Source organism: Protopterus annectens, chromosome 14.part0 (genome assembly GCF_019279795.1).
Source record: "Protopterus annectens isolate FY-2018-M chromosome 14.part0, PAN1.0, whole genome shotgun sequence".
Taxonomy (NCBI): domain Eukaryota; kingdom Metazoa; phylum Chordata; order Ceratodontiformes; family Protopteridae; genus Protopterus; species Protopterus annectens.
Genome location: NC_056748.1, coordinates 127,367,653 through 127,380,323, shown reverse-complemented (window position 1 = coordinate 127,380,323; position 12,671 = coordinate 127,367,653). Strand labels below are relative to the sequence as shown.

General features: G+C 44.2%; 1 protein-coding gene across 3 annotated transcripts in view; it reads left to right on the top strand.

The window, feature by feature from the left end:
• GPAM (glycerol-3-phosphate acyltransferase, mitochondrial) overlaps window positions 1–12,671 on the top strand; it is a 921,522-nt gene that overhangs the window by 173,689 nt on the left and 735,162 nt on the right. For all 3 annotated transcript variants that reach the window (XM_044055836.1, XM_044055838.1, XM_044055837.1), the window contains exon 3: window positions 8,290–8,412. In XM_044055836.1, coding sequence (XP_043911771.1) covers window positions 8,290–8,412 — 123 coding nt within the window. The remainder of the gene's footprint in view (window positions 1–8,289; window positions 8,413–12,671) is intronic.

Genomic DNA, 12,671 nt, shown 5'->3' with positions numbered 1-12,671 from the left:
GGTCCCGAATTCTCATAAATTCCGATATAAGAACCCCGCTGCTGACCCAGAAACTATATCTCAGGGTCCCAAAGGGGTCAAAGCTTCCACTGCAAAAAACCCTGTCCCCTCTGATAGGGATTCTAGGGCACTGGACAGATGGGGGAAAAAAGTTTACACTTCTGCTACCTTGGCTGTAAGGGCTTTAAATTGTCAGTTTCATATGCTTAAATATCAGCAATACTTAATGTCACTGCTTAAACAGAAAATGTTGACAAATACTGAATGTTCAGAGAACAAGGAAATGCAGGATTTATTGCATGCAGCTGAACAAGTGGGAAAGCATACTTTGCAATGTGGTTATGATTCACTGGAGGCCTCTTGCAGGGCCGCTGTTACAGGTTCTGTTATTAGAAGGCATGCTTGGTTAAAGGAACAGAACCTGCCTGTTCATGTTAAAGCAAAATTATTAGATGCCCCATTAAAGCATGATACTTTGTTTGGTGCTAAAGCAGAAGAGGTGTTGAAGAAAATGGAGGATAAAGCGAAATCCATGCAGACAGTTAAGGATTCCTTACAGGTGCAACCACCCAGATTTAGCAGGAACTGGCCTTCTAAAAATTGGTCCTTTCCCCATGTCAGACAGACCACAAAGAGGCAGATACAGGCAACCCAGAGGCAGATCTCAGCCCCAAGGCTCATACAGGCCTAAACAATGGGGTGCTCCTACCTCCAAAAACGGAGAAGACAAATCACAACCTTACAGGAAACAGTCCCAATGACTTTCCTCTGCCAGATCCAAGCACTTTTCTTTTGGCATTCCCCTTAGGGGGAAAACTATCACTTTTTTCTTCAAATTGGCAAATGGTTACCCAAGACAAATGGGTCTTGAACATAGTGTCCCAAGGCTACAGGTTCCATTTTCACACCCTGCCAAGGTAAAAAGGTATGCCAGACCTGCCTTACAATCAATGGGTAGAAGCATAACAGCAAATTACAGCCCTCATGGACATGAGATCCATTCAACAAGTACCACAACAAGAGCAGGGGCAAGGATTTTACTCCAGACTTTTCTTAGTGCCCAGAAAGGACAAAACCTGGAGACCAATACTGGACCTGTCTATACTAAACACGTTTCTAGAGGTTCCAAAATTCAAGATGTTGACTCTACAGAAGCTCCTGCCCATGCTGGGCAAGAAGGCTTGGCTCATAACTTTGGTCCTAAAAGAGGCATATCTGCATGTCCCAATCAGACAATCTTGCAGAAGATACCTCAGATTCATAGCTGGCTCAATGCACTACCAATTCTCTGCACTGCCCTTTGGCTTATCTACTGCGCCCAGGGTATTCACAAAATGCCTGGCACCAGTAATTGCATTTTGCAGACAAAGAGGAATTCAAATATATCCCTACTTGGACGACTGCCTTCAAGCAGAGAACAACTGCCTTATTCAAGCAGAGAACAAAGACATTCTTCTAAAGCATCTGGTGTTTATAAAAAGATTACTAATTTGCCTAGGGTACACAGTAAACGAAAAGAAATCAAAACGAGTGCCCTCTCAAGAGATAATATTTCTGGGTGCAAGCTTAAATACAACTGCCCAGATTGCTCATCTCACGCCAGGCAAACAAAAACAACTGACTTCTTACTTCAAAAAATTGGCAACAAACACCCAGTTATCTGCAAGGAAAATCCTGCAGGCTTTGGGTTTCATGGCATCCTGCAGTCTACTAATTCCATATGCCAGACTGCATATGAGGAAACTACAATGGTATCTAAAAAGTGTTTGGACTCAGCATTGCCACAGCCTGGAGACAGTAATTACCCTCATTCCCTGCCTGCAACAGGAGTTTCGATGGTGGGCAGAGGCCTGTCACCGCAACAAGGGTCTGCCATTCAGTTTATCCACAGCCAGACAGACACTGACAACGGATGCATCAGATTATACCTGGGGGCCCATATGGCAGGAAAATGTATTCAGGGCACATGGCCTGCAAGACAGATGCATCTTCACATCAATCAAAAAGAGATGCTAGCTGTTCAGAATGCCCTGACAGCTTTCAAAGATCTACTTCATCCAGGACAGCTACTGATAAAGACAGACAATACTACGGTCACGTGGTACATAAACAAGCAGGGAAGTACACATTCCTACCCCTTCTGCCGACAAGCAATGACTTTATGGGACACAGCATTGACTTATCAAGTTCACCTGCAAGCACAATTCCTGCCAGGAAAAACTACTCTGGCAGATGAACTGAGCAGAAACCTCATGGATCCCCATGAGTGGAAACTGGATCCACAAGTCTTCAGCGTGATAACAAGGAAATGGGGATGCCCAGACACAGATCTATTTGCCTCCCCTCACAACTGCCAATTACTGAGATTTTGTACAAGGATTTATCACACACAAGCATGGAGAGTGGATGCCCTATCCTTCAGCTGGGAAAATCTAACAGTATATGCCTTTCCTCCACTGCCTCTCCTTCCCAGGGTACTCCTAAAGGTCAGACAAGAGAAGCCAAAAATGATACTGATTGCACCAGACTGGCCACGCCAGCACTGGTACCCAGTTCTAAAGAGCTTGTCTCAAGGTCCAGCATGGATATTGCCTCAAACTTCTCACTTGCTGACCCAACAAAACAATCGGATCCTGCACAGCCAACTCAGGACCTAATATCTGGCAGCATGGCGGATAATGTAGCCATACAGAACACTCCTCTTTCAAAAGCTGTTATGGATGTTATCTTGGAGGCCAGGAGGCCCAGTACCAGAAAATCTTATGCAGAAAAATGGAAGAGATTATGTGCTTGGAACCAGGAACAAGGCATTGACACGTATGTACCAAATATCCCTCAGATTTTACAATACCTAACTGAGATGCTGGACAAAGGCCTTTCTTTTTCATCAATTAAGACTCATGCCTCTGCCATTTCAGCCCATTACAATACGGAACCACATATCTTTTCTCAACCTTTAATAAGGCAGTACCTCAGAGGGGACAGAAACATCAGGCCTCCAAGGAGAGCCCCAATTCCGGCATGGGACCTCAATTATGTCTTGGAAAAACTCACACTGTCTCCTTTTGAGCCAGCCTCAACAGCGGATATAAAATTATTGTCCTGGAAAACAGCTCTGCTCCTAGCAATAACCTCTACAAGATGAGTCTCGGAGTTAACAAGCACTCATGGCTGTGGAACCTTTTATCATTTTTCATCCAGACAGGGTTTCTCTGAGGACAAACCCAACCTTTATGCCTAAGGTGGTGTCCAGTGTGGCCCTCAACAAAACCATTCACTTGCCTACCTTTTATCCAAACCCACAGAACAAGGGTGAGAAAATTCTGCATTCTTTGGACATTCACAGGCAGCTACACTTCTACTTGGACAGAACTAAAGCTTTCAGAAAGACTGAGCAACTTTGTGTTATATGCTGCAGGATCACAAGGAAAGGCTATCTCAAAACAGACTATTTCTAAATGGATAAGTCATTGCATCCATTTCTGCTATTCTCAACATGGCAAATCAGTGCCTAAGGGCATTAGGTTTCATTCTACAAGAGCAGCAGCCACTTCAGCAGCCTTCCTCAGAGGAGTACTAACCAAAGACATCTTAGAGGCTGCAACTTGGAGTTCAATGCACACTTTTACAAAGCACTACCACTTACCTCTCTACTCTAAATCCAGAGCAGGCTTTGCCACTGCAGTTCTGCAGGGCTTCATAGCCTCTTCTAATCCTATTTAGCTCCAGCCACCCATCCTCAGCTTTGGGATTCAACCCAAGAGTAATGACTGCAACAGTGAAACACTATGAACATAGTACAGTTATGTACCTACCATAAATGTAGATGTTCGAGTGTATTCACTGTTGCAGTCCAGGTTACCCACTCACCATCCCCTTTTTCTTTGCTGGGACTTATCTGTACCTCTTTATCCTATACAACTTATTTGGTATATTTGCTTGTAGATGAAGGGAATGTTTATTTTTGTGCATGCATACTTATTGGCGTAATTTTCAGCCTACCAATTTGGGGGCACCTGACATCTGGGGCAAGAAAAACTGAAGAAAATGTCGTCGGCTGCATCTTTTATACCCCTGGCGCACTGACGTCAGGGAAGAGGTGACAGCAACCGATGCTTGAATTCAGGCCGACTGCGGGTAGCCTGCCAGAAGGATAACCCAAGAGTAATGACTGCAACAGTAAATACATTCGAACATCTACATTTATGGTAGGTACACAACTGTACTTTCTCGACCTTCCACCTCCTGGGTGACACCGCCTTATGACCAACTCTTGGGGGTCATATCGTGGAAAGCCTGGACCTCTCCAGATTCAGTGGAGCCCGTCCCGAGGAGGCCAAATAAGTTCATGACAGCACCTGAGTACAAGACTTTTCTTAGTAAGGGAGTTCCCATTGATGTTATGGTGGTAGCAGCGGCCACCAAGAAGGAGTTATTCGAGACATCTTCTAATTTCCATTCTCCTAACAAGGAATCCAGGTCGATGGATAGGTACGGGAAGCGTACCTTTTCTTCATCGGCATTTACACTAAGATCGCTGAATTAGCTTACTCATTTTACTCGTTTTCAGAGGGATTTCCTGAAAGAGTTAGGAGACACCCTCCAGGGTTCAGTAGCTCTGGGTTCCATGGACAAGCTTTCTGCTTGGCTCTCCACCCTTACATCCATAGATAACTCCTCCATGAGGCTGATATCGTACATGGCAGTTGGAGCGAGTAGGTCAGCCGCAGCAGGAATATTCCTCAGGAGACATTCTTGGATGCGTCTTTGTAATTTTAGAGAGTCCTTCAAGTCTTCCTTCACTAACGTCCCCTTTGATGGTTAATCTCTTTTTGGACCCCAAGTGAAAGAGACTTTGACTAGTTGCGAGCAGGAAGGGAAAACCTTATCCACCATCAGAGTCCATTTCTCCCTCCCGTCTAGACCCCATCCCAAGGGTAATACAGGAGGGAACATGTGGTTCCGTAAATCTCAAAAAGGTTTCCCTCAGGCACAAGGTCAAATCTCCCCTAGAGGCAGAGGAGGAGGATATAATAGAAGAAGCCACCTTGTGGCAGAGGAGGTCCGCAGCATCAGGGAGACAGAGAAAATTTCTCTGATCATCCCTTCCATCACCCCTGAGGGGTTGCCCGACTGTCCATCTCTGGAGACAGTTGGGGGTCACCTATCTCTTTACCCAAGCACCTGGCTGACCATCTCACAAGATCATTGGGTATACACCATAATATCCAGAGGTTACCTGATCCCCTTTGTTTCCAAACCCCCAACAAACCAGTCTCTACCAGACATACCACCCATCCAACTAGACCGTGCAACATCAGAGGTCATCTCATTGCTGCAAAAAAAGCATCATCCAAGAAGTCCCTGCAGAGCAAGTAGGATCCGGAACTTACTCTCGATTTTTGTAGTTCCAAAAAAGACAGGGTACTGGAGATCAATCCTATATCTCAGCAGACTCAACAAATATGTAAAGAAATCGAAGTTCCGAATGGTCACTCTGAAGTCAATATTTCCCTTTATTGAGAAAGACAATTGGATGTGCAAAGACAATTGGATGTGCTCAATCGATCTCCAGGGCGCGTACTACCACATCAAAATGGACAGGCACTCCAGGAGACACTTACGCTTCCGGCTAGGAGCCAGTCATTTTCAGTTCAGAACACTGCCTTTGGTCTCACTACAGCCACCAGAGTGTTCACCAAATGCATGGCAGTGGTAGCGGCCCACTTGTGACATCAAGGATTCCAGGTGTTTCCGTACCTAGATGACTGGCTCCTCACTGCTACCACCAAGCATCAACTTATCAGAACCAGGGACGAGACTCTATCCTTGTGCGCCAGTTTAGGCATCAGTGTCAACTTAAATAAAGTCAGTTTTATCTCCTTTGCAGCACATTGTATACTTGGGCTCAGAAATAGACACAACCACCATGTCAGCAAGACTAACACCAGAAAGAGTAGAGTCTCTACGCAGTCAAGTCACATCCTTGCTAAATAAACAAAAGGTTCAGGCCAGGGTAGTCCTTCAAGTCCTAGGGAGTATGGCTTCCGCCATCCTATTAGTTCCTCTTGCTCGTCTACACATGATGATACTTCAGTGGCTGTTATTTGCCCAATGGTCGCAAGACCTTCCATTGTCTCACCAGATTTTTATAACGAACACCTGCAAAAAGGATCTGACATGGTGGTTGCAACTTCTCCTAGGTCATCCACTTGTTCCTCCCCAAGAGAAAGCAGTTTTGACCACGGACGCCTCCCAGATAGGGTGAGGGGGGAATTATCTTGGAATGACAGTCCGAGGTACTTGGAAGAACCACGAGAACCACTTGCACATCAATTTTCTGGAGATGAGAGCAGTGCTGTATGCGTTGCAAGCACTTCACAGCTCCCTTCCCACCGGGACAATTGCAATTCAGTCAGACAACATGTCTGTCGAATGGTACTTAAACAAGCAAGGGGGAGCCAAATCTTACCCACTTTGCAGAGTGGCCTTAAGAATTTGGAAATGGGCGATGGATACTCAATGCTTCCTGATAGCAATGCATATCCCGGGGGAATCCAACGTAATAGCAGACAAACTCAGCTGAGCAATTCTGATGCCTGCCTCACGAGTGGTCCCTGAATCCAAAAGGTGCGAAAGAGATCTTTCACAGATGGGGCCAGCCTTACTGCGACCTATTCACCACTCATCTGAATACCAAATGCAGCAGCTGCTTTGCCCTCATTCCCCATCCGGGGATGTCACCCAGGTATGCTGTCATTTATGATTGGCCCCTGGGACTTCTCTATGCCTTTCCTCCTTTTCCATTCATTCCAAAGGTAATACAGAAAGCAAGACAGTTGAGTTCCTTGATCCTTGTTGCTCCTTACTGGCCTCAACAAGTTTGGTTTCCCTTCCTGTGGCCCTACCTTTTGGAGGAACCATGGATTCTGGACTCGTATCCAGATCTCCTGATTCATCAATCGGGACAGTTCCAACCCACCATCCACACCCTCAAATTGACAGCATGGAAAACACAATTCTTAGTAGCCATAACATCTGCTAGGAGAGTCTCAGAACTGCAAGCTCTAACTATTCGACCTTCTTGCATTATTTTCCACAAGGATAGTCTCTCTCTCAGGACAAACCCTTCCTTTCTTCCCAAGGTATGCTCAGAGCACAATCTGAATACTACTATTGAACTACCTGTGTTTTTTGAAAACCACTCTAATAAATCTGAATATAGACTACACCAGTTAGATGTTCACAGAATTCTCAGATTGTATTTACACAGGACTAAAGAGTTCAGAAAACCAGATCAACTATTTGTTTCCTTTTCTGACAAGAAGAAGGGCTTGCGTATTTCTAAGGTTACTCTTTCAAAATGGCTTTCGGATTGCATGTCATTTGCTTATCAATCAGCTGGCAAACAATTACCCATCAAAGTTAAAGGTCATTCTACTAGAGCTGTATCTATTCATGTGCCTTTAGATCTAGACTCCCAATTGATACTATTTGTGCAGCAGCTACTTGGGCAAGATCACATACTTTTATCACTCATTACAAATTGGATTTGGCCTCCCCGGGACAGGTCTTCCTTTGGGTCCACTGTGCTGAAGAGTCTCTTCGCTTGAGCCAACCGGGATATAGGTCCTGTCCCATCCAGCAAGAATTACGGCAAGATAGGACTACATAACATAAAAAAAGTTATGTACTTACCTTAACGTTCTATGTTTGTAGTCCATCTTGCCTACATTCTTGCGTCCCTCCCTCCAACTCCCTTCCTGTTTTCTGGGGGATCTGGTGGACTATACTGGTGCTGTCTGACCTGGTTCTCTTTTGTTGTCCACCTGGCATGGATTATATTTTCAAAATCCTTTGTATATATGCAGCTCTGATATTTGGCTTACCTGATAGGTACTAAATGCTTTCTTGCAAACTAGATCTGGGGAATTGCCGTGAGGCACCATGGGGTTGGGGCTAGCCTCGAGCCAGTAAAAGCTCTCAAGCTTTAGTATCGTCCAAGTCGGAGCCAAATATCGGCAAGAATGTAGGCGAGATGGACTACAAACATGGAACGTTATGGTAAGTACATAACTTTTTTTTTCCTTTGATCACTTGCCTGCTGCTGTTCCTATGTTCCTGTGTTCCTTGAAAACTTTTAAATACATGAATTTGAATCCCTAGACATAACTGTACTTTTCCAGTGCTGGTGTAGTGGTGGGAGGGGGATAATGGCACAGAGCACAATGATTTGAAATGCGGCAAGTATTGATAATTGTGTAGCATTAACATTTTCATACCTTTCAGGGGGAGCGCAGTTATATTCCGTCAGTGTTTAGAGCTGCAACACTGAAATGGAAAGAGGCATTCTTGAGCAGAAAGAGGCCATTTGTGGGAAGGTGTTGTCATGTCTGTACACCACAGAGCCGGGTAAGAGTATAATTTAGTAAAAGATGTTATCACCATATTATGATCCTTGCATCACCTTTTGCTCTTTTCATCCACATTGTGCCGTTGTGTTGTTCACATCCTCATTTTTTTGACAACTGCTGTGCACCACGTACTTCCATCTGCAAGTAGCCAGTCCTTACAGTGAGGTGCTGCTCGGATGTTTCTAGAAGTGGAACTCTGATGATGACTTCAGGCATTCCTGCAATACATTGAAAAAGGGTCCACTAGATATATGTGACACCCAGATCCTGAATTATGAAAAAATCTAAATACTACCTTGCCAGTGCTGAGAATGCCAAATGGGGACAGTTCTCCAACTTGCCATATTGAAGGATTCTGCCCTTCTCATAGGTTCGTAGGGGTTTACTAGGCTAAAGACCACAAGGGCCTTTTTAAGCCTAGACATGCATCCCAAATCTTTGACAAGTTCTAATACCCTTGATAAGTATAAGCAGGGGTTTGAGAGATGAAACATTTACATGCAGGGGCCTGGGAGATGAACCATTTACAGGTTGCCTATGTCCATTATAGACATAGGTGCCAAACCGGGGATAAATTTCCTGTTTCCCATCTAATTGTCCAAGTTGCACTTGAATTAGGTTAGGGAGGAAGGGAGGAGCTCTGCTTCACATGGATAGGGAGCCTGTTGCATAGATGGGGTAGTCTCTGGGATACATACCTGTCTGTCCATTGGGTCCTGTTTGTTTCACAGGGAAGGCTTAAGCATTTATAATGGGTAATTCTGGTGCTGTTTGTTTTGTGGATATGCAGGAGGTCCATCAGAGTGGGGTCTGAAAATGCCCTGTCTGCCAGGCATATCTCTCCCCTCAAAAGCCTGTAGTCGACAGAATACAGGGATAGGGCCTTGAGGCAGTCTGCATAGGACATTTTACCTGCACTGTATTCCTTTAGTGAGGAAACTCTGTGGATGTTCCAATTGTTGGATATGCTTGGTTAGGTGCATACCAAAAGGGGCATTGTACTCAGTGATAGGTCTGATGAATGCCGAATACAGTGGAACAATGACTTCTTTGGACGTAGATGCCATACCTTTGTTTATAAGTTGTGCAACATAGAATGATTTCCTTACTACTATAGAAATGTGATGGTCAAAGGCTCGATTACTATGTGTGCCTCTTAGTCCCTGACTACCGGGTCAACTTTAAGGGGTGTATTGTCAGTATGATAGTTACCTGGGGTGGATGACTTCCCAAAGGATACTGTTATGCATTTCTTGGCATTTAATTTTAGTCTATGGCTCTGACACCAGTTGTTTGCCTGTGTCAGTCCATCCTGGAGAACATTTGTGTCAGTGTAGGATTCAGTGACGGCTCCTAATTTGCAGTCATCTGCAGATGTAGTCAGCCAGAGACCACTGACAGTGGCCTTAACTTCTGACAAGTACATGGCAAAAAGGAGCAGTATAAAGACTGATCCCTGAGGGACCCCACGTGTGACTGGCTTCTTTGTAGAGGTGGACTCCTAATTATCCTTCAAGGCGCTGTCTTCTAAAACATCCCTTCTTAGATCCTAAAACTCAAAATTAAATTACTCACCCAATAAAATCCAGCATTTTTGGACTGTCAGTACTTGGATGCCAGAAAGTATGACTATGGCACCTAGATGCTAATCGACAGTAGTGATCCTACTAAACTGTTTTCTTCACAGCTTAAATGCCAGAGTTCCTGTTTGTCTCTTCACCATGTTTATTGATATATCCGAAGCAATGTGTGTATAGAGTGGAGAGAATTAAAAGTTTGATAGTCTGAGTTTTGTTTGATTTTGTGTGTGTGTGTGTGTGTGTGTGTGTGTGTGTGTGTGCGTGTGTGTGTGTGTGTGTGTGTGTGTGTGTGTGTCCACTCTCATTTTCCAAAGTATGCTTGTGTGTGTGCGCGCACGCGTGTGTGTGTGTGTGTTCTCATCTTCCAAAGTATGCTTGTGTGTGTGTGTGTGTGTGTGTGTGTGTGTGTGTGTGTGTGTGTGTGTGTGTGTGTGTGTGTGTGTGTGTGTGTGTGTGTTCTCATCTTCCAAAGTATGCATTCTTTCTATATTTGTGATTAATTTGCAAAAAGGAGATTGGATCAGCTCCAGCCTAGCCTATAATGCATGCTCTTTAATATCACTCCACTGAAAGCGGTATGAAACGCTGCCAGGATTCAAAGTAGACATCGTTGGCATTTAAAACAAAGAGCAACATGTAACTGTAGGCGGAATCCCTGAACAGCTCATATTAAATAATATGTCAACAGAAGTCATCCGTCTATCTCTTGCATGCACTGCATACTGTTATTACATGAAAATTACTTCCCAGATATTCAGAGAAGCAATACTCCAGAATCTTGTACTCCTAGTTAAAAATATAAGCATAAATGTAGTATTTACAGATCACAGCCAGATGGAAGACCTATGTTTTGATAATAGCATGTCTAAGAGGTGTTAGCCACATCTCTGTGAGAATATTCACACATTCTGCACTGTAGTACACTTGGTTACATTGCCTGATTTCTTAGTTCATTGTCCAGTTTTAAAGAAACATTACACATTTGCCAAAATCAGCATGTTAATATGTGTATATGTCTGTATGTGTTGTTTGTATAATAACGTCTTGACTTGAAATTATGTAATGTGTTTTTAAATGTGCTGTAGTAGGGAGTGTGGAAATATCTGTCAGCATCTGGCTAGATGACAAAGGTTTAATTGACAATCAAGGTGGTATATAAGGAGGTTGCCTGAATGCAGCAAGGAAGAAATTAATTATTCACTTAGCCGATTATCTTAAGAAATTCCTTTGCTATCATCTCCTACTTAATACTCATAGCGTCCCTGGAGTTTAATAAGAGATCCTTTATGACTGCACCCTAGAGTTCCATTCAGAGTGACAGAGTGTAATACTTGGTCGATTTAAGAAGAAGGTTTATCCTTCTGCTACACTGACCTTCAGAGCCAAGGTCAGAGTCACATGCTTGCTTACGAGCAAACTGTGCTTAAGAGGATGAGAGTCAAAGAAGAGGGAATCTTAGGTAAGAACCTCCGAGAGGAGATGCTTGGGCTATGTGACCTTTCAGCTTAGGTTGTCAAGCACTCCAAGAAATGTGGTTCTGATGCAACTGATAAATCATGTGGGGGAACAGCTACAGGGTCTGCTGCTTTGTAAACATGCCTGGCTGACAACTCAAGCTCTGCCAGACTCTGTGAATATAGAGCTTTTTATTGGCCCACTGGATAAGGATACCTTCTTTGGACCCTTTCCTGAAGGTGTCTTCAGTTTACTGAAACAGACGCTTGCAGTCTGTTGTACACGTTTTTTTTTTTTCCTTTGCCAGGCATCTAAATTTGTCAAGAATTACTCTACTCCCTACCCCCAGACAAGAAATGAGTAAACCCGCAAAGGGAAAGAAGACCAAGTTTAGAAGGGAATGACGAGCCAAACCCAGGGAGTAGCCTAGGAGCTACCAAGGCCATGACTTCTGGTCTTATCCACACTGCCCTCCCCACTCCCTGAAGTCCCTCTTTGTCCCAGTCCTCAATCCCCCAACCTGTAAAAATAGGGGTTGTCTGGCCCTTTGTGTAGGAAATTATCAAAGGGTTATATAAGACACATGGGCCTTAAATATTGTAAAGCAATAAGTTCTGGGGCTGGGGCATTCCATTAATTCAGAGGGAGCAAGTCCCCCAAGGAGTCTTGTGTTGAAAGAATTGCTGGAGCAGAGGGACCAAAGAGAGAGAGGAAGAGTACTAAGGACAGAGCTATTACTCAAGATTATTCCTTGTGCTCAGAAAAAAGGCACATGGAGGCCAGGCCTTGACTTCTTAAAGCTAATCAAATGCCTCGCTGTGCCAGCATTCAAGATGTCTACCCTGCACATCCTTCTCCTTCACTTATTTCCACAAATCTTCCTAGTGACTCTGGACCTTAAAGATGAGTGCATGCACATCTTCATCTCCAGCGATCACGTGCTGTTGTTTTTTTTTTTTTTCAGCTCTCCTGAACACAGATCTCCAGAAAGGTTTTTATACCCAAAGGCAAAACTATCTCTGTGGCCCTGGTTTTCAAGGAAATACAGCAGAAGGTGGCAGTCACAACTAGGAAGTAGTTAAGGGTCCAGGGCTGCATGACCGCCTTTATCCCAGTGATACAAGGTTGCACATGAATGAGCTGCAGTAATACCTCAAGAACACTTGATGCAGCTCATGCAGTCTCTACAGACATGCATCAGTATGATGCAGCACATGCAGTC